This window comes from Pyxicephalus adspersus, chromosome 6 (assembly GCF_032062135.1).
Source record: "Pyxicephalus adspersus chromosome 6, UCB_Pads_2.0, whole genome shotgun sequence".
Taxonomy (NCBI): Eukaryota; Metazoa; Chordata; class Amphibia; order Anura; family Pyxicephalidae; genus Pyxicephalus; species Pyxicephalus adspersus.
Genome location: NC_092863.1, coordinates 76429569 through 76453091, shown reverse-complemented (window position 1 = coordinate 76453091; position 23523 = coordinate 76429569). Strand labels below are relative to the sequence as shown.

The 23523-nt window shown below is 36.3% G+C and overlaps 1 protein-coding gene and 1 long non-coding RNA gene across 4 annotated transcripts in view; one reads left to right on the top strand and one right to left on the bottom strand.

Moving 5' to 3' along the window:
• The window catches only part of LOC140334114 (uncharacterized), a 26837-nt gene continuing 3314 nt past the window's right edge, over positions 1–23523 (bottom strand). Inside the window, exons 3-4 of the long non-coding RNA XR_011921480.1 lie at positions 3345–3533; positions 1–438 (exon numbers count right to left, since the gene is read on the bottom strand). This is a non-coding gene — a long non-coding RNA (uncharacterized lncRNA). The remainder of the gene's footprint in view (positions 439–3344; positions 3534–23523) is intronic.
• ZNF366 (zinc finger protein 366) lies at positions 463–14475 on the top strand. 3 transcript variants are annotated; one of them, XM_072416240.1, is made up of 5 exons: positions 463–610; positions 8007–9285; positions 10223–10414; positions 12945–13119; positions 13903–14475. In XM_072416240.1, exons 2-5 carry the CDS (start codon positions 8014–8016, stop codon positions 14328–14330), a joined length of 2067 nt encoding a protein of 688 aa, XP_072272341.1. In that variant the 5' UTR covers positions 463–610; positions 8007–8013; the 3' UTR covers positions 14331–14475. The 3 variants fall into 3 exon arrangements, with proteins under 3 accessions (XP_072272341.1, XP_072272343.1, XP_072272342.1); XM_072416242.1 differs by having other exon boundaries at positions 13840–14045; XM_072416241.1 differs by lacking the exon at positions 463–610 and adding an exon at positions 4560–4796.

Sequence of the window (23523 nt, the reverse complement as noted above, 5' to 3'; positions counted from 1 at the left end):
TCACAAAACACTGCATTAGAAAGTTTTAGGCCAAGGTCAGATCTGCAATTAAAGTAATTGTCAGCTAACCAGGAGCAGAAGCTATATCTCCCTTGACCTGATAAACATAATTTATTTGGTTGTACAGATTGCCGTGTGTGATTACTCTCTGCAGGTCCTTATTATTAGTATTATTGACAGTGGCAGGTTTTAGAAAAATAAAAACATGAACTGAAAGGATTCCCACCATATAGTTGGAACGTCAGCTTGTCTTTGTGCTTATCCCTCAGTAGTCAGCACTGGAATGTCACTGGAATTCCTTCTCAGTTCTCTTCTTCTGCCAAATTTTTTTAGAAGAAAAAGATGTCTATCTGCTGTTTCCTTATTTTTTTGCAGGAAAACTTAGGGTTGTTGACTTCCTCTCCCCTCCCTTCCTTCCTTCTTTCCGAAGGTACTCATCTGAGAAAAAGGAGAACCAAATTATTGTTCCAGTTCCCTTTCTTAAGTCACTTTTATGCATTGTCCACATTACACTCAGAGCTAAAGCTCACAGACAGGGAGAGCAAAACGACACAAGATTCATACAAGGGCATTGAGAGAGCCAGGGAGAAGACACAGCCCTCCCTTCGCAGTAAGTATATTTCCTGCTCCTGCTCTAATGGCATCAAGGTGATAAGTGATATATGAACATTATCACAAATATATATGCATGTGTGTGTGTAAATATATATATTTGTTTTTGCATAGTTTGCTTTACAAATCAGTAACCAATTTTTGGATTATTGCATATCTACAATAAATGATCATTTGCTTCTATTCGCTTCTTAATTTTTTACCAATATGATTTGAGGTTTTTTATATTATTACTCTTCTGCAGAAGTCCCTTACGAGTATAGGGATGAGTTATAAAATACTAATGCAAAAAAATGCCCAATTCCCATAGCAGCCAATCAGACCTTATCTCTCACTCTCTCCGGTGTGTAATGTGTACTGGGAAATGATGAAATATGAAATGGATTATTTGTCATCAGAAGGAGCTACACTTCTTTACTCGTGTTTAGTTATGTCAAGTACTGGCTTATGATTAAGCTGGAGTTGTTGCTGAAGGTAATATTGCAATATGCCAACAATGAATGTCTCTCTAGCTCTCAGGCTACATCAGAGATCACATCAGGTAGCATTGAGTCCTCTAGATGAGAATAAGATCACAATAGTCCATGGGCAAAAGAATGACACTTAGAATATGTTTTTGTGTATGTAAGTGTATGCAGACATAGCATTCCATAAATGGATTTATCCAATAAATGTATTTCTACCTAAAACCCAGTATTCCAAATTAAACATGATGCTTATGCCAATAAATCCCCAGACATCATCAGTAGTCTCCTCTTATATTGTAACTGATGCTGCTCACAACAGCCCAACTAGACACTTCATCTGGCCATCAGTATGCAGCTAGATTCTTCTGTTTGTATTATTCATATTCCATGCATCATGTGTATTCAGACAAGAGATTTGTGCTGGTAGTGCTGGTGCATGGCATATACTTACCCAGTGACAATGGGACTTTACAATAAACATCTTTTTAATGTAACTAAACACACATACACTTTGCAAAGTCATCCTGAGGACCATCCGTAGCTAAGCATTGATGACCGTTTTAAACAAGTATTTACATTTCAGACTGGCTAAATTCAAAGAGCATATCAGAGCAAGAGGTTTTTCTTCATTATTTATAAGATTAACTAATTATTACTCATTAACGATTAACTATTAGAACAAATCATGGGAACAGTAATTATGGATGTTAGTTTAAATGCATATGTGCTGGGATAATGAAGGAAGGAGTCATATTGCTGTATGTTTGCAGCTGCCAATAAATAGGGTCATATACCGCTCTCCATTAGAAAGATATGTTGTGTGTTTATGCATGCCTTAAATCCAGTACAGACATCATAAGGATCTTTCATGCTTCCAGTGGTAGATGAACAAGTGAGCACTGTTCACACAGCACTGTTCTGTTCTATGGACCGAGAAGAGTGGGACAATTGAGTGGCACCCAAAATGTGCTTTTTTCGAGAGAAAAGCACAGCAGTCATTACCGATCAGTCACTCATCAATCCACCAGTGCAAATTGATTGCGGGGCACCGCTGTACACATGTCAAACTTTCACCTGAGAAGAGTATGACTAAGGAGATGATTGTTGCCCTAGACTGTTTCTCTAGGGCAACAATCATCTGACATGTGTATATGGCTTTACTGTGCTGCACTGAACAACATTTATCACAGATTTTACAAGGTTGGGTTGGCTGTTGTAGAGTAAGAATAAATATATTGTTCAAAAGAAAAATGTATGTCATGTATGAGTACCTTGGGAATGTTGAAAATGTCTTGTATGGCAGTGACTGTAATAAGAATAGGATACAGGGACACAGGAATATGCTTATGTCAGTGTGATGTTATGTTCTTTTCTTGTTCTGATCACCAGATGCCAGTCTATATACCCTAACCTGTCACTTCAATTATATCTCTGTAGTCCACAGAGGCCTGTGACCAAATGTGATTTCATGATTCCCACTGCTTCTCTATGAGACATCTCTCCATAGTGCTAACCCTTCTGCTTTTTACTCGTTTTTATAAATTAATCAACAGAATGACTAACTTGGGCTATTCAGGCTTTACTTTTGGTTGTGATAAAAAAATACTTAGGTTGGATTACAAGTAAATATTATTATTTTTATTATTATTATTAATAAACAGGATTTATATAGCACCAACATATTACGCAGCGCTGGACATTAAATAGGGATTGCAAATGACAGACTAATACAGACAGTGATACAGGAGGAGAGGACCCTGCCCCGAAGAGCTTACAGTCTAGTAGGTGGGGGGATTTCACACGCAATAGGATGGGAGATATGTAGTGGTGGGAAGTAGTGATGGTTTCAAATTCTGTTCCAACTCAATTTGTACTTATTTTATCTCTCTCTCTCTCTCTATCAATGCCTCTGTATCTATTTATCTGTTTATGTTGGTATATCAGTTTTAAAGCATGTACAGAAAAAAAAATCTATCTATCTATCTATCTATCTATCTATCTATCTATCTATCTATCTATCTATCTATCAATATTTTTTGATATTATCCATCCGGGATGTTTTTCTTTTCAGTAGAACTTATCAGGGCAAACATATCCCTAAATGATGTATTTTGTGTATTTCAATGCATTGTATTAGACTTTGGTCTTTTCATCTCTCCATGGCACTCAAAAAAGTGGCCCATCATATTTCCTATAATATGCTACAAAGCAGAACAAATATGTGAACAACAGCTATTAGGCAATACTACCATACATTACACATACGTTTAGGTGCACTGTAATGCGTGCATTGTAATTCTACAGCACGGATGGTTCCTTCCTCTGCTCATACAGCATAAAATCCAGGGTTTCCATCTGTACACCTGTCACAGCACTCCCGACATCTGCTGCCCTGCACTGTTTGGCAGAGGTTTTTTTAATCCTGGCACATCCCTGTGTACATTTAGAGCAGCTCTAAAAAAAGAATGATGAAAATACATGAGAATAATACATGAAAATACATGAGAAAACATAGCTCAGACACTCTTTTTTGCAGAATGATCAGAAAGCTAATAAAAATAACTAAAGCAATTCTAATGAGTATAATGCAGCTTAATAAAAACTCAAAAATTACTACATAAAATCCCAGGGTTATAAGGTAGAATGTTCGCACATTCCTGTTACAGAAAGAGACACCAAAAGTGTGTGTTTGAATATAGATATATATATAAATATATGCATATATAATTAATAACAATTGGCACCAATAAAAAAAACAGATTGGAGTTTGGAGGTATGCCGTTATTTTGATTAGCCAATGCTTAATCATATATATATATATATATATATATATATATATATATATATATATATACATACATACATAGATGCAAATAGAATCCAGATTATTTTACATAATTAGTGAATTTTAAAAAAATCTTTAAATTTTATTAAAATCTTATTACATTAATAACTAATACAAACACATCACCTATCAGTATAATCAGAAAACTTAGCTTTTATACAAAGAATCTTTTGGGTATTTGAATATACCCATTTATTCTTTTTTTTGTTTTTTGTTTTTTTTAATGAATCAAATAATGTTTTATTATTATGGCTTGTATGCTAATATTTTTATATTTTTTCAAATGATGTTACTCTACATATGGGTGAATCCTGTATCAATTGTCATTTTACATATGCTTCACGTTGTTAATTTGTATGAACTCACATGACTGGATACTTTAAGGAGTATTAGAAACATTGTGTATATGTCTCTTGAGTTTTCTGAATGTATACATAGATGATCTCTTTGTACTAGTTAAGGATGTATTAAAGCTTGAAAAGGGCCATGGCTTGTAAAACTTCTATATATTGATATTGTAAAATAAACTTTGAGGGGCTGAAAATACTGAACATTTTAATATCCATGCTCACTTCTTACCAAACCCTTGAATCTCTCTTTTTAGAAATCAAGCTCCTGGGTTGTACCAATTTGGATTCAGGTAGAAGACAAGTATATATTCGAGATTTTGTGCACTGTTTTGGCCACATGCCTTTATTTTTTTAACTACATGAATAGTTTATGGTTTAGGAAATCTCAGATGAGTATCAGGAAATGAAAGTAACATGAAGTTCTTGGGATGGAAACATTGCTAATGAGCGCTGAAACTTTTGGCATCATGCTCCACTTGGTGTTACTATCCTCTTGGCTACACAAGAAACACATAAAATCAGGTTTGTGGCATTAAACGAAACCTAAACTATGTCCAAAAGAAAAGCTGAACATTTCTGAGATAATTTTATTGGAGACTAGTAATTAATATAATACAGACATTGAATATGAAATTTCCCTGTTAAACCTGCAGGTTGGCATTAAGGGAATGCCTGACAGGGTCTATGAAATTTCCCCTTTACTAGCACCAGAGAGATGTGGCTCTCTTACCTCCCTATTGCTAGCAAGTGAGATTTGGCAGAATTTTAGCTAGATCGTGACTCCTCAGAAGTAATTTGAGGGGTCTCTCACATGGCTCTTTCAGTGGTAATATTTCACCCATCTTACCATCAACCTTAATTTAGGTTATTGGTATATTTATCATGCAATGTCTGCTTAACTTGTATCTGAAGTACAAACCTTTTTTTCACGTTTTGAACAGTATAATGAAGGGTTAGAACCTTTTTTTTAGGTTTTTATTGTTGCATGTGTCACCACATTCAACATTCAGTTTTCAACTTCTCTGTTTGTTCTGATGCCCATTGTTCACAGGACTGCAAGTAAAGAATAATCCATACTAAAAACTAATTTCTACTCTTCTATACCCCTACATTCTTCTAGAACACTAAATCTCAGACCAGAGCTAGTATAATTTATCCTAGAATACAGCTGCTAAGGTTTTTATTTCATCACAAAAGATCTGACACTCTGCTACAAAAGTACTCAACTGAAAAATACATTTACCTTTACCTATTACATAAATGAAATTGAAACATATTTCAAAAATATGTTTTTTTTTAAATTTAATTTTAATTATGAAAGAGTCACTAAAAAAATGTGGTTTCGTGATTTAAGACAAAAATGATGTTTTGGAAATGTTTTGTTTCAGGGCTTCCAGCCATACCCAGCATTCTCAGAAACATAAAATAAAAACCCAGCAGTTAGAATGTATTGAGTGATGTGCTGGAGTAAACATGTAAGCATAGAGATCTTACCATTCAATAGTTAAAACTGTCTTTTAAATTTCAATACAGAATTAATTACTAAAATCCTGCTGGAGTAGTTTCATTACATGTGTCAGTATATATAGATTAACATACACTGAGGATGTACGTTGTGGTGGTGGTGGTGGTTGTGGTGTAACTTATTTTAAAAAATGCTTTTACACAGTTGAAATGTGCTGTGTTTTGATAAATTAATGTTTGCACCACAGTGCATTGCTGGGAACAGTCCTTATACAAAACAAAACTTTTTACTTTGTCTTTGCATGGGAGCTGTATTCACCAAAGCGGCTCAACACCACCCAATACTTATGGTGTGAAGCAGCCCTCATATTTATTGTTTTTGTGCCACCTGTGCTATTTGTTTTTCTTCACAAACTGTCCCACTGAGAAAAAGCTAGAAAAATTCTCTCCTATGCTTTTCATTATGTATGGTGCATATAGGAACACAGAACCTCACAAGTTAATAATGTCCATATTATGCAATATGCAAGACATCAGCATAGAAAACATTATCTGATGTTCTCACTACATGTAATGCAGAGAAGTGTTGTTACAATGCACTGCTGCATGCATTTCTATCCTTGTTTTCAGTACAATAAATAAGGTCAATACAGGTTACTGTACATTACAGTATAACACATAGCAAACACATCATGTATAGTGCACATGAATCATTAGACCTTTAAAAAGAACTTCCTCTCAATTCCTATTTTGTGAATCAATATTTTGGATTATCCATTACTCACAGAATTCACCAGAAAACACTTGAAATTGTAAATCAACCTGATAAAAGAAACAATAGTATTATATAAACTTTAAATATTTTATACATGAGGAAAATTTCAAAAATATTTGGTTTGTGTTTGTGTAATCCATGACAGCCAGTCAGAATTTAGTTTTTAAAAATCTACTATGGGTAGCATTATAAAAGCTGGAATAGGCTGGGTGCCAGAGGTGCCACATGTGGCAGTCGAAAGACAATATGATAACTGTACTTTTCACTGTATGTCAGTACAATACCAGAAGAGATTATGGAGTTTACAATTCCCACCAGCTACATCCATTTACATTACAGAACAGCTTCCTTAAAACCTTTGCATCCATAATTTTGTCAATGTGTCCACCATATAGAATGTGACTGTGTTGTTAAGTAGTGTCAGAAGACACACCAATATACAGCATATGTCAGAGCCCATTTTTTGTGCCACTGGGCTCAATGCAATGTTCTGTGACTAGGAGCTAACATATGCACAGTACTGTACATCCAACTCGCTGGAACGTTAGATAACTTCTGATCAGCCCTGTGCATGCTAGTAATCCTGTAATTTAAGGACTGTTTTGTCCTTACATTTTTGTTTTGTACAGTTAAATTACAATGTTTTGGTATATATGTTTGATGTAAAGGGTAAGGGGCAGGCATTTGGTTGATCTGAAGTATACATATTCTTTGAGGGAAAATGGTTATAAAAGTTGCCATTACTGAACCAACCCTGAAATTGTTAGACTGTGTTCCAGAAATGTATGCATATAAGGATTTCTGAAACACATCATCACAGATTCCTTGTAGAGTGGTGGCTCAGAAGGTATTTAAACCAGGAGTGTATTTTTTATTTTTTTTAGAAAGAGTTTAGTTTATTTTAAATAATGACTCTTTATTTTTACTTGACAAAAGGCAGGTCAATAGTTTTTAACTTTCTATGACAGACATTCTGAACCAGGTTTTCGTGGAACCCTAGGGTTCCTCCAAAAGGTGGCTGGTCATTCATTAGACTATGGATGACTCACCTTACAATTGCTGATATCTGCATGGTTTTTGAGCCTCCACTACTTGGCTGGGCCAGCAGAATGAGACCAGAGAAAATTGTAGCCTTTTATAAGGGTGACATTCAGATTACCACTGTCAGGAAAACATTCTTCCAACTGGCTACCATTGTATTGAGCATTTTCGGCTTATTGACATTGAATGGATTGGTTTTAGCAGGGGTTAACGGATACCTGGAAATTATTCTAGGGGTTCCCCCAAGGGAAAAGGCTGCTCTGTGATATCCCTGCTTTTGTCATGCTTCCTAAATTTTAGTAGACTATATTAATTCACAGCCTACTGTCCTGCCTAACATAAATTAGACATTGCATATACTAATGTGAGTTTGTTGTTGGAATTATTACTATTTTTTTTAATTAATATTATTATTTCATGCTCACCATATGTTTGTATAATTGTCTCTACAGCTGGACAATGCAGAAAGACACAAACACCATAAAGGATTATACGTCATGTTTCAGACAAATACCTTCCTTTATAAAGTGCAGTAGACAGTCTCCTTTAATTGAGGAATATAAGCCTCACTTCCAACATTACCAGTATGACCACCCAATGGACAGCCTGCATAGCTTTCATGATGTGTTTACAACTGGGTCACACAGAAGAAAAAGTGCTCCTTCAAAGATGCCCCATGACTTTAACACTGAAGGTCCTAAAAGTCAAATGGAATCTAGCTATGAAGGCAAACATTTTCTGCCTTCACATTTTCCTTTTCTATATCACTTTCCTCCTCTGTCAAGTTTCAATGCCAAATTAATGGAGCTTTCTAACATTGGCATACAATACTACAGAACAATGGACCCCTTCTGGCTTAACCCTCTGAAAGAAGAATCTCTTAGGACTAATGTAGTCTGGCCTCCTGGCCCTTTGTATCTACATCCATCGTATTCCTATTTTCACAAACGCTATCCAGAGACAATGTTCCCTTTCCAAGCACCCTCTAAAAGCCTTCACATGTGTCACAGCCTCGATGCAGGTTTCCCAGACAAAGGTCACATAGATAAAACCCAAAATGATGAAGATGAAGACCCCAAGCAGAAGGTTGAGAGAGTAGATGTTAACATTCAGATTGATGACAGTTTCTATGTGGAAGTTGGAGATCAGAAACGTTGGAAATGCCCAATGTGTGAAAAGTCATATACTTCCAAATATAATTTAGTGACACACATTTTGGGGCACAGTGGCATCAAACCCCACGCTTGTGCCCATTGTGGCAAACTTTTTAAACAATTGAGCCATCTCCATACTCATATGTTAACTCACCAGGGCACCAGGCCCCACAAGTGCCAAGTCTGTTATAAAGCTTTTACCCAAACTAGTCATCTAAAGCGACACATGATGCAGCACAGTGATGTGAAGCCATACAATTGCAGGATATGTGGTAGGGGGTTTGCCTACCCCAGTGAACTAAAAGTTCATGAATCAAAACACGAAAGTGGCCGAGATAACATTTGCGTGGAGTGTGGTTTGGATTTCCCCACACTTGTACAGCTTAAAAGGCATTTGACGGTACACCGAGGCCCTGTGAAGTACAACTGTACAGAGTGTGATAAGACATTCCAATACCCAAGCCAACTTCAGAATCATATGATGAAGCACAAGGACATCCGGCCCTATATCTGCTCTGAGTGTGGCATGGAATTTGTACAGCCGCATCACCTTAAACAACATTCCCTGACTCATAAGGTCAGTTACATGCATGACAGTTTGTATGGCTGAAAAAATGACTTGAAAAAAATGGTTACCTGTAGATAAATCTCTGTATCACTAGTTTGTTCACAGTGCCATCCAAAGGTATAAAGTCTGGCTATATAAAAAAATTAAAAGAATCTTCCTTAGTTTCAGCAACTTTTTTTTTTGGTTTGATATCTGAAGCTTAGCAGACCTGATATCACAAAGATTTTTAGCTGAGGTTCTACTTTAAAGACCAACTGCAGAGTATGACATGTCCAAAATTTGATGTATACAAGTAGTGATAGTGGTAGTTATTAAAATACTCCAATATTTACTAGTTAATTCAATAAGGTCTGAAGGCCACATTTTGGTGTAATTTCCTATTAAAATTAACTGAAATGAACAATCAACAAAACAAGTCTAACAGCATGTCAATAAAATAGATTTTTTGCATTTTGGTTTAAGGCCCCAGGATTTTTGCCCTGTACCACCAGACAACAAATGGCCACTGCGAATGGAAGAATAGAATAAGAGCATGCATGTCTATATATATCTCAAAAAGATGTTTGACATTCCTATCATGTGGAATAATGTGAATCAGGAGACATTTAAGGATCACATAAGACAAGAATCTGACCTCAAAATTGCATCTTGAGGGAAATTTCTTCAACAAGCTATACTGATCTATCCTCTTTGCATTTTGCTTCTCCAAGAAGGCCCCTAGGAACACAGTAGCAAAACCAGGGTTAGTTTGTGTCTCACAGCTTTAAATGATCCTCTGCACCATCATTAATGATGTGGTCAAGTTCTTCACCAAGCAATGCAAAACATTGTGGATTAATGACAATATTTTGGAATGAAAGTTTATATGTGTATTATATTCAAATAATGTTCTTGTTAATAAAAAATGTATATAAACAATACTATAGTATGTTATTTTTGTATGTAGGGTGTCAAAGAGCACAAATGTGGGATCTGTGGAAGAGAATTCACCCTTCTAGCCAACATGAAGAGGCACATCTTAATCCACACCAACATCCGAGCCTACCAGTGTCATCTTTGCTTCAAAAGCTTTGTCCAGAAACAGACTCTAAAGGCACACATGATTGTTCACTCCGATATCAAACCATTCAAGTGCAAGGTGGGGGATTGTGTTTATCCTTTTTGCTTAATACATTTATACACATTTATAGTTACACATAATGTTAAATAGGAAACTGGAGATTTTCAATGTTTTAGTGTGTAGGTAAAGCACAATCGGACTAGATCATATTTTATACTTTTCTCAAGTTTAATGAAGGCAATGAAAATGTACAGTATGAATGAAAATATGTTCTAATATAACATATCCAGGACCTGATATCAGTATAGCCTATATAGATCATATCCTACTGTTCACATATTTAATTTTTTTTTCTAATTCTATACCATATCTACTTTACCAATACGTATTTATTCCAGGGTTGCTAGTGTTACACAGCATATGGATTTTCTGAGAAGAGAGAGAGAGCGAGCAGAAAATGTTTTGCTTTTGACTACTTCTTTAAGATTGGATCAGAGATACTTATTCACTTGAAACTTTGAGCTTCAGTAATTGATCTCAGAAAACAAAAGCCTTTCTTTAAAACAGCATCCAAGAAGACACAAATATATTTGAAAATGACCCTGAATTTTACATGCAATATTTAAATCACCTAAAATAAAAACAAACGCTATTAATTGATTTTTAAAAAATGGGCCTCATACAGATTTTACACTTCAATGAAGCTCATTTGCTGATCACCTGGCATAGAGTGCCTCCTACTGGATTTATGCATTTAAATGCTGATTTAACCTAATTGACTGTCTTTTTCAGCCTTACAATGTTATTACCTACCACATACAAGTCATATAAAGGATAAAAAAACACGCCAATTTATTATTGCACAGTGAAAGCGATTTATTTTCCTGTTTCTCATAAGACCGTCTTGTACCGCTGCCTGTGTTACCTTATGCTTTGTGAATATAAATGATTAGAAGAAAACACAGAGCAGTCATAAACAGGCTTTAGTTCCCATATTACACTTGTCTGGTGAGATGTTAACACTTGATTTCTTAGACTCTGCATGCTTCTCTTTCATCTTCAATAATGGAGAGAGAACAAATGAAAAGTGTTTTGGCTTCGATGTACCCCCTGCCAATATGGCAAAGATCTCAAAGTGATCTAGGTGGTGTTGACTCTCTTTATCTGGCCTGTGTTCAGTAGGATTAAGGCAATGACCAGATAGCAACATTCTGGCATACAGCTCCTCCTCAGCACAAGGAAGGATATAAGTGGCTGAACTGCCTTCATAACAATGGTTCACATGTCCCCTGGGACTGGTTTGCAAAGAGATTTCATCTTGCTTTCTCTTATACATCTCAAGGCTTCCTGTTTTCTCACGGTCTTTTTTGGACAATTTACAGTCATTCTTATTCTGGTTTTCTGTCTCTGGCTCTCTGAGGAAAGAAACACCCCTCTTATAGGGGAAGACAGCTCAGCGGCAGTCTTTGTAGCTCTCTGCAGGCCTCTGGTTTCCATTGCATGGTTTTCGTAGTGAATGTGGCATACCAAAGGAAGAACAGTGCTGTGCAAAGTATTTATGTTAGATGTGTGTCATTGTGTTATTTAACATTCTCTGCACTTTGTCAGATGTATATGGCACTTAGTCATTTTTGTTTCTATAACTGAAGATGAATGTATAAACCAATTATGTTTTAGTCAAATCAGGTCATTTCTTTATATATTGTGAACCACTATAATATGATTGTCTGCAGGCTTAATAAAGTTAAATGCCTGAACAGACAGAGCAGATGGCTTTAAACTACTTGCCTATTGCTTCTTGCAGCCACAAAATGTCAGAGCATTTCTAAAAAAAAGCTTTGCAGGATTGCAATACGGTGCATACAAACATAGGTGCAGAATATAAGACTTGCATATCAATCTGCACCAATGTTGTAAACAGTTACACAAACTCTAATGCTGTTGAATCACAAGTAAGAAAAAAACGTCTGATTTAGTTCATGTAATTAAAACTGGTCTTCATACTTAGGAAATAGCAAGAAAGCAACATATGGCATGGTATTGATTGTATGTGTGTTATTAACAGACTGGGGCTTGTACAAGGACAAATACGGGATGATTTTAGGTGTATTCAGCTTGGCTTTTACTTATGTTTTATATGATTTTGACCTTTCAAGACTTGAATTTGACAATGTTGTAACCTGCATTACGCTGTAATGTAAGCACAGGTATGATTTGTTTCCCACCTGCAATTTTAGAAATGTAAATGGCATCCTTTTCTGTGATGTGCCTATAGACAGATCTACCTACACGGCCCTGCTGTGTCCCACCTCTAATCCCCCATGTTAAAAAATGTGCTGCACCCACTTTTGTTGAAGCTGAAACTAGAAATGAAAATTGTACCCCACTCTTTATCACTCTGCTTGTTTGTAGTGAGATGAGAATATTGTAGGCTGCATTAAATGTATTTTTCTAATGGCACATGCAGGAGAGGTTCCAATTACACTTCCTAGATGCAGGTGGGGAGCAATGGATAACTCTAAGTAAGTTAGCCTTTAATAAATGTATTTGGCACTTTACAAGCAGGAGACTTTTTTCTTTAACATTTCATATTACAATATTTTTACAGCTTTGTGGAAAGGAGTTTAACCGAATGCACAACCTAATGGGCCACATGCACCTCCATTCTGACAGCAAGCCTTTTAAGTGTTTATATTGCCCTAGCAAATTTACTTTGAAAGGAAATCTCACTCGTCATATGAAAGTCAAACATGGTGTCACCGAAAGAGGATATCACTCTAGAGGTAAGAGCACAGAGATTTTATCATCTTATCTTTGGATTGTATTAGAATTATTAGAATCTGATCATTCGTGAATATTTATATTTAGACTTATTTGGTACCACCCACAGCTCTGCTCTATGCACAGGGTATGTAGAGTTTAGTGTCAGTGTCATCCCTGCTGTATTTACAAGGTGATATCTGGGTTTCAAAAACACTATGTATATATTTGGTGTCTATTGAGGAGTATATTTAAATAAAAGTGCCATAATCATTTAAACTAAGTTCACTTTGTACTAGATTAAAATAATCAATATATATTATCTAGTGTTACATAAAGTGACATCACCTGCAGCCATGGCAGATGCTGTGAAGTCTGACAGAAGCAGGTGGACATATCTTGTGTAGTATGCATCACTGACTGTAAGGTTCATACACTAAGGGCTACTAGCCCAACAAAACTTAAAAATTTAGGCTTAGGGTGCCAATGTATCCCAGCCAAATTCTCATATGATGCTCATGTTTATTAGTTTGCCACTAATGTTGTTTGTATGACTTACCTAAAAATAACAAGTGTGTACAAATGGGTTGGGTAGTTAAAAGTGCTTAAACACATTCTCTTCCAATTTTTTGTCAAACAAATATGCAGTACAGAACACCATACACACCTGACTTCTGCATCTCTGTCATGTCAATGCTGAATGTTTAAAGTATTAGTGTTTATGTAGTCACTGTATCTTTCAGGAGTTACGCAGAAACAGTCTCATCAGAAACCATGACATGATCCCAGTTATCTTCTATCTCTAGGTCAAAGCAGAGGAAGGGCAGGCCTCTCACATTCGATTGTCCTGCAGAGCGTAGAACAGAAAGAACCATTTGACCTGTCTAGGAAGCAAAGAGTTAAAGAAAGAAGCCATGGTTCCGATGGTGAGAGAACACGTTATAGTTCTTTTCATGAAGAAGACGAGGATGAACGGTCCAGCACGCTGACAATATACAAGCTGGATGTTCACTGTGAATCAGAACATGGCTTTGAGGAACATCATAATATAATGAAGGAGAAGTGCAATTTCAATAAAGAAAGAGATGCAGAAAAGTCAAGTCAACACCACAAAGAGGAAGAAGAAGAACAAGAATTTACAGATCAGTATGAGGGAACTATTGGACTATCTGTTCCTGATTACTTATATTTTAAGAACAGAAACACAAGCTTGAACAAGCTACAGGTGGACTGAAATCATAAACAGAGCACTGACAATGCCTCCAAATACATAAAACCCAATGAACAACCTAACAACTGTGTGGTTTAAAGTGGAACTAAACCTAAAACACAAAATGTCAACAAAAGGTAGCTTTTTTGGCAGGATAGATATGCAAAGTCACTTTAAAAAAAAAAAAAAAAAAAAAAAAAAAAAGGCTTTTTGTTTTGCTTACACTGTGTAGAATCTTGCTCTTTTCCTGGCATCACTGAGAAAAGATCTAGATGCCAGAATGACATTATCAGTGCCTCAGTGCCTGCTCAGTTGCTGTAGATCAGGGGTCGACAAACTCGACGGCCTAGCCGGTAGTTCGTTCCGGCCCAACGTCCCCTGGCCTATCTGGCCTAATGCCGGCCGGCAACCCGCGGCTCAGGAGTTGTAGGTTGCCTGCAGATCAGCAAGGGGGGGGTTAGGACCTACTGAAGCCGCTGGAGCTTCGGAGCCACCTCCTTGCAGTTGCTCCTCTTTTTACCGCGGCCGGCGTTGCTGCAGGGTACTAAAAAAGGCAGGTGTGTGCCATGTGCAGGTGTGTGGCAAACATGAAATTATGTCAAGAAGCTTATACACACCAACACATTTATTTCCACTTTATCCAGGTCCATTCAGGCATATTTAACAAGGCAGTGCAAATACCAAGACAGAAACATTTCTGAGCTGATCTGCAGTATTTGTAAATATATTTGGATGCCTCAGGTGACTGAACTTTGTACACCATCATTGCTCTTGCACTGCTTTACCAGATTGCAGATAGCAGAGCTGGAATAACAGCAAGATCCTCTAAAATCCCACTACCCACAGAACAACAAACTAACCTAATTTAAGGATGTGTACAAAGATCTGCAGTGATTACCTTCAGTATTTCTAGAGTCTAGAGCCACACCACAGTCTTATCTGGACATATTACTATTTTATGTTGGGACAACCATCCATCTTTTACACTGTATTGCTACTTAGAGAGCCATGACTTTACACTCACCTCTAGCCACCATTTGAAAGTATTTTCCACAATATGCACCAAGTAAACTAGTTAAATAAAACCTGCAGCTTGTACACAGACGTACCAACATAGTGGACTGGGTACATCTGCCCCTGGCAAGCCACAAGTTGTCCCACCAAAATGTGCTTTTGTCATAGCTTAAACACGGTATGTCACAGTGCCGCTGCTCTTATAGACAGCAAAGCACTATCATACAGTGAGAAGTCAGATGGAAGCACCAAGTATTTTTTTAAACTTCTGCTAGCAGAAAAGTGTGGCATGGTACTGAAGAAAACATGAGTATGTACTGCTCAAGGGCTGGTTTTCCTACTGAACTGAAGGCATGGCTTCAAACTAATTTTAACTGAACTCTAATGCTTATTTACACTATGCTTGGCACAGGGCACTGGAGGTGTTCGCTAGAAAGTATAAGCACTAGCAGCTTCTGTTACAAAAAGCCCCTTTTACTTTTGGATGTGAAAAATAAATATTCCAAATCCTAAGTACAGTGGTGTCTGAATGCCTGAGAGATGTTGTTCAGGGGTGCTTTATAGTTGGTTTATTATGGATTGCTTTGCAAATTTTGCAGAGTACTGTATCGGAAGAACTCAGCAAAGTACTAATTTAAAAAACTTGCCACATAACATAACTCTATAATGTCAGTGCAGTTTCACTAAAATTCTGTGGAAAAAAATATTACTGTTTTTGGGGTCTGCAAACATTTTTGAACCATGATGAAAATTCCCAAATTCTATAATGCAATTATATATTCCTCTATTCTATTTTACGTATGTCAATCAACATGATGTACAGTATTAGGAAATTACAGCACCGGTTTTCAGGGGTTCCAACGCTAGAGTAGACAAGATGATAGTTGTTCTTTTGCATAAAAAAGGGGTTATATGTTTTAGTTGATTACATTTATTAATTACAACGCAAACTTATGTTTTGAACCCTATGTTTCAGGAAGCAAAAAGTACTTAAGCAATAATGTTAAAGTGTGTATAGCATATGTGCACATTTTGGCAGACATAGGACCCATTCCTATCACAGCACATTGATTAAAGACATAGTTAGTCCATGGAGAATTCATTTTTTCTCTCATACATGGGTTGTGCTTCAATGTGTGACAACTCAATAACATGCAATGCAGTTTGTTGCACTGCTGAAAATTTTGCATGCAAGAGTTTTGGTCTGTTTGAGTGCAATTGGAAATCAGTTCAAAGGAACTGGCTGCCCTAACACAAAATAAAGTAATGCACAAAACCAATGTACATTAAACCATGTATGTTTAAAGCACTGTAGCAGTTCAGGCTGGTGTGAATTGGCCTTTACCTGCAAGGACCCCCTTCCCCACTAAAGCCTCAGCATACTCCCTCTTATTATTCTGTCCCCCCCTGTACAGTCTCTTTATCTTCTTCTGGGTCCAGAGTCTTTGGCCTCATTTTTTAAAGCTCTCCAAGTCTGGAGAAGATACACTTTCATCAGTGAAGCTGGGTGATCCAGCAAACGTGTAATGGATCTGGTCAAGGATTGAAAATATTTACTAACAAAAAGCAAATGACTTATAAGAAATCTATTTCAGGTTTGCTGGATTACCCAGCTTCACTGATGAAAGTGTATCCTCTCAAGTCTTGGAAAGCTTTATTAAATCAGGCCCTTTGACTGCTTTGATTGAGTGATGGATGACATATCTTCCTTGCATGATATTTACTGCATCTTTTGCTACTACTGTCTGCACATTGCACAGTGAACTCCATACTGTCTTAGCAGGCAGAGGAGACATATAAATTCTCCTCTAACATAACTACTTACCTGCTGGCATTTTTTTTACTTTACTGTGCTTTAAGCTTTGAAACAAAGGCTGAATTCTTCATAGTTAACATGGCTTATGGTAAAAAAAAAGGTTGGCAGGCAGTCATGTTGTCAACTGCTTGATGTATAAAAATCCAGACTGCTGGTCTGTCTGCAGTTTGTGCGTTATTAGCTGGTAGAATGATTCACAGTGTATATTTACCTAGAACTGACCTTCAACCTGAATAGAGTGACAGTTTATGAGTGAAGATCCTGGTGGTTGTAGCAAATATTGAAACAATAAAATATGTAAGGGCTTCATGTGAAAAGCATCTTAATAAATATGAGTTTGTCGTAACAGATCTGTTTGTACTAGGTTCCATAAATATTAATGCAATAAAAATATTGAGTGGATGGCTTCTTTCAGCCTTTCCGGTTCTGGTGTACCTTACATAATCATGATGTCTGCCCTTCATCAGTGCAAAGGCTCTAGCTGATTAGAATATGTGAGAAGGGCGTCACAAGAAAACTGGCCCGGGAATCAAGGAAGTATAAATTCAGACATGTTCAGAACTAGGACCCTGGTGCTGGGAGTGAAACTCAAGCACTGCCATCCATTCTGTATTCTTAGCCACTTAGTTGTATTCATTTACCGCCAAACTATAATTTATCATTTATCACTATCAACAACATTTTTGGAGGTATTCCTGAGCCATTTACAGTTGAAAAAGACACTAACTAAAAAGACATATTAAATGACTAACACTTTTCTAAGCTTCTTAAATATCTGTCTTACAGAATGCTTTCCTTTATTGTGACAGATTCACAGATAAACTAATGCACTTTAAAACACACTCCTCACATGTTGGTTTTTCTAATACATGAACAATATCCAGGGATTTCCATGTACAATGCAAAGTTTACCCTATCCTGAATGTAATACTAGATTCAGAATGCATTGTCAATAGGTGGTATTTGCAATAACAATAAATAAGATAATTTTAAACTATTGTCACATGTTCATCAGGTAATAAAAATATAAAATTCTCTTTTACTGAGGTCTATTTTATATTAAATCCAGTATTTAGGCCAATGCAAATTTAACTAGGGATGCAAGCAGTTGTTGCCGTTCGCTGTTGGATCTGAACTGTGGAAAGCCTGCTCAAAAAAATAATATTTGTAAAACAATATTTGTCAGGATTTTACGTGGTCTCTAACATTAATATTAAAGAATATTTATATATTGCCAACATATTACGCATGGCTGTACATTAAATGGGGGTTGCAAATGACAGACGTCATTTTACAAAAAGGACATATTATATCATGGAATTAAGTCCATACAGGATGTCTATAATCTACAAGCAGACCTGGATGTACTGTTTTATTGGGCAGCCAAGTGGCAAATGACATTTAATATAAATAAATGTAAAGGTATGCATTTGAGGGCTTACAACATGCATGCTTCATACTATGAGGGGGAATACATTTGGGGGGGGGGGCAGAAATGGTAAAGGATCTGGGGGTTCTGGAAGATCATAGACTTAACAACAGCAAGCAATGCCAAGCTGCAATATCTAAAGCTAGCAAAATACTTTCTTGTACTAAAAGAGTAATAGACTGCAGAGATGGAGACATAGTCCTTCATTGTAAGGTCTGTGAAAATGTGGAATCAGCTTCCTTAGGAAGTAGTTTCAGCAACTACTATAGATTGCTTTAAGAAAAAGCTGGATGTTTTTCTAGAAGCACAGAATATACCTGGGTATTAAAGCTTTAAAGTAATGATAACAGTGACCGTTAATGCAGGTAACATCCGATTGCCTCATGGAATCAGGAAGGATTTTTTTTTACCTGTGGAAGCAAATTTACCAGGGTTTTCCAGGGCCTTTCTCTGGGCCAACTTCCTCTGTCCATGGGGTTTTATATCTGAGATATGTTTATTTCCCCAGTGGTTGAACTTGATGGACTTATGTCTTTTTTCAACCTGACCTACTATGTAACTATTTGTAAAAATGTAAGGGATAGATACAGATAGTGAAACAGGAGAAGGGGAGGACCCTCTCTAGAAGAGCTTGCAATCTAAGAGGTGGGGAAAAGCAATGTATTACTTTCCCTTTTAATACCTTACCATGCAATCTTCTACACTGTGTCTTTATGTAGAGGCAGTCATCATGGTAGAATCTGGACTTTGCATCCTAATGTTGGTCCCTTGATGAGTAGAGCAGCAATATTCAAAAAGCATCAAGAAAAAATTTTAAGTGGAAGAAGAACAAATCTACAGAAAGTGTGAAGCAGAATCAGGCAAATCCTTGCATTGCAGATCCTCAGGCACAGCTCTATCTCTAGTAAGAAGAGCAATAAACAGTACTGAAGTTAAATCACAAAATTTCAATCCAAGTCTCATGATAAAGCAGTACCTTGATTGATGATTGTCTTTTATTTTTTAGGGTGCTGCTAAGGCACAATTAATATTGCTAGATGTTCAGTATAGAATAGCAAACCTTTTCCCTTGGAGTTTACTTCCACTTTGAGGAGCAGCAGAATTTAAAAATCAACAAAAGTCTGATGTTTTGTTTCAGTAGATCCTGGCCTTATTCTTACTATGACTATGGCCGGGGTAAACTAAACATTTCAGCAGAGGACATGACTGTTTTCTTGCCTTTCCGATAAGTCAGTGTTCTCCCCAGCCAGGTGAGTAACCACTGGACTGCTTTTGGGTGGTTACTAAAATGTTGGGTCACAATACAGGGGCTGCCACTTGCCTGCAGCTTCTTTCCACCCAACTTAAAAAAAAATCTGGGGAGAACACTCTTTTTGACTTTACTTTTGACTCAAGCATGTAAGCTACTTTATCTATTGTACCCCCTGATAACTTGTGAAAAGTATCAGGAATCTGTCTTTTCCAGAGTAGACACATATAATGTTGTAATTTATTGGTTGTATGAGATTAATTTCTTTCCAGCGAACCATTTTTTTGCAACGCCTTGACAGCAGTGTCCTATGTTAATCAGCAAAAGGTCAATCAAATATTACTATTCACAAAGCATCTTGTGTTGAATTAATATGATGTTGTACTCACATATTAATATGCTGCATTTTAACTCTATCTACTGTATAAGGGAAATCAGCACATGTATAACAAGAGAATAGCTGCATCGGAAGAAAGTTTTGCTTCAACCGTCAATATCCTAAAACCTCTAATGTGCTACAATTGTTTATGGACAAAGAGTCATTTTTCTTTTCCATCACTAACAATTGCCAAACGTAGATGGATTATTTCCGCAGAATTCCAGCAGACCATTGTTAAGGAAACAGGGAAAGTGTTCCAGAAAGGCCCACCAATGATTCACAATAGTCCCAGGGACTTGTGTGGTATTCGTCTTTCCATCATCCTCATAGAGAGTATGAACCACACCTTACAATACCTTATGCCAAAACACCCACCTTCCTAGCCACAATCCATGTATTAAAAAGATAATAACCTTTTATTCTTATGAAAGATTTGTCACATAAGCAACGGTTTAAGAAAAATATAAATGCATTTTCAATAAACATAAGTAGGAGTTCTACAGTATCTAATTTCAATATCAATGTAGATTATTTCATTTACAAAAATAGACTAAAGGAAGACAAATATAAAGAGTTAATGGAAAAATAAATTAATTGAAAGGAGAGGTGGAGAGCTATCGAAGGTGGAAAAATAAAAGTAACTGGGGGTTTATTTTGTGCTGTATTAAGTGTCCCTGCAGCTGTTGTGTTTGTAGCATAACTGTATTAAGGAAAAAACATATTTGTCATTTTCTGAGGTCTGTTTTTCTCCATACTTCACTTAATTCTGCAATTTGGCTAAAAAAAGTAATTAATGAGCCGTTTTTAAAAATTGGCTCACAAATCTAATTAAAATAAATTTGATCAAATATAAATAAATTTCAGACAAAAGTTTGCTGCTTCATCAAATTTCTCAGATTCATCCATCTCTTGTAAGCACAAGTTCATAAAGGATATTATAATACAATAATCCAAAAAGCAGTCTATGAAGAGGGCAATAGAAGAAAAAAATTGGTAGATATGTGTGAGATGTACTTTAAAAAGATATAAGTATAACAGCAACCAAACATGAGAAAGGTATGGATGGCAGCAAATCTTAGATAAAACAAAAAATATATATTTATAGACCTGGACAGTGGTATACAAGACTCTATATTTACCAAAATGAAACTGTGTTCAATAAAATGCCCAAATCATGTTTTACCCATGGAATCCAATGAACAAAATATCCTTTTTATCTCCACTGCTGCTTTTGTTTTGATCTGTTATACACATTGGACTTTTTGCAGTAATGTTTTAGACATGTCCCCAAATATTGGTGACACCTTTATATGTTCTGGACTGCAAACTAGCAAGCCAGTTGTTCACCCATGGGCACAGAAAGCTCTCAGATGGTAAATTCACACTGGCATTTCTAACAGCAATATGCTTAAAATTACTTTGGTAGCGCAAAACTCTCACAAATGTGGGGCTTTTTTTCCTTTAATGACTGGTTTAGAATGTAATTACATTTATATATATTTCATCTATGAAAGGCTTGGCAAACATTATTTTCTAAAGTGCTATATAGGCCTCTCGACTGCTGTTTGGTAAATGAAGTTGTATCTTGGGATATAGTTGAATACCTGTAATACCTATCAAAGGAAGATCTAAAATCAACTTCCCACCCAAGAAAAAGAATGGCTATTGAAGGTGCACTCACCATCAAACCTTTGAAAATAGAAAGTATGAATTAAATTTGCTAAGGTTTCAATAGGAGAACATATACAGTTTTCAACCAAGTATTAGAAATGAGCATTTTATTTTCAGCTTTTAAATTTGTGAAGTGATTGTGTAAAAAAAAGGCTTTAGTTCCTCACATTTTTATGCAATCTTTTTGTTCAACCCACTGAATTAAAGCTGAAAGTCTGCAGTTCAACTGCATCTGAGTTGTTTCATTCAAAATTAATTGTGGTAATGTACAGAACCAAAATAAGAAAAAAGTTGTCTTTGTCCAAATATTTATAGACCTAACTGTAGCTCCTGTGGTACATATACTTCACATTGAGAAAGTATTTTCTGCTTGTACGTGTAGTATCTTCCAGTATAAGACTGTCCAACTCCAGTCCTTGAAGGCCTGGACCCTCATTTATATTTAGTTCTAAGACACACCAATAGATTTGGTAAGGTATGGCTTACAAGGAGTCAAAAAAGACGATTTATATAAAAAATTCTTGTAATAGTGACAGCATACAATCAGAATCCCTCCACAGCATATCACGGACCACAAAATACAAAGAAAGAACTGAACTGTAATAGTAAAAACCAAATGCTTGAAAAGGAAGTGAAATGAGGAATATGGAACTTCAGAATGGAATTGGTAATAATTGTCTGCTAACAAAGAAGAGAAAACAGGAACAGAGAATTTATGTACAGGTAAATAGTGTTTCCATCCTTCCTCAGTTCATAAATGAAAAGATCTGTATATCTCACAAAAAATACTGTATATAGATACAAACTGAGCAACTGTCTATAACGTGTAATCACCTGCAACCCTTATAGCTTTTATCCTATAGGTAAATAACAGGTATTGGTAATAACAAAACAGCAGCAGCTTGTGTCAGCACAAGACCCATTCCAATGTTTGTAGCACGTACTAGCTGAAATGTAATTCTAGATGGATAAGCATATGTATTTTAAATATAAAGTTAAATACTATTGTTATTTGTTTACCTTCATCTTGTGAAAATCATGTTACCATATACTTGGCATTTGTAAGAAACAGATTCCCAATCCTAGTTCTGCTGTATGTGGAAAATTACTCATCAGACCCCTGAAAGTTCTGGATAAATTAGAGAAGACATCATTGTTACAACCGTTGAGATCAAGAAATAATGTTTAACCACAACACATTCATGTGTTACTTGGAAAAAGTTTAACACAAAAACTTTTTGTAGTGTGAGGATATCTAAATTTTGGGACAGTGCCAGCAAACAAAAGTTCTGTCACCCTGCCTGTGTTATGAAATTATGTGATTACAAATACTTTGCGAGTAAACAGATCCAATATTTTTGAAACAGTGCACTTATCTGCCTCTTAAAAAAACAAAAACAAATCATGCTTTTGCGTTAGGATCAAGGCAACAAGTTTGCTTTAACCCCCATTCCAAATAGCATATACCGTATTTTTCGGCGTATAAGACGCACTTTTTCTTCCCCAAAACTTGGCATAGAGTGGGGAATTATCCCTTTCTGATCACTCTGTGCCAATTTATCCCCTTCTGATCGCCCTGTGCCAATTCAACCGCTTCTGATCACTCTGTGCCAGTTTATCAGAAGGGGTTGAATTGGCACAGGGTGATCAGAAGGGGAT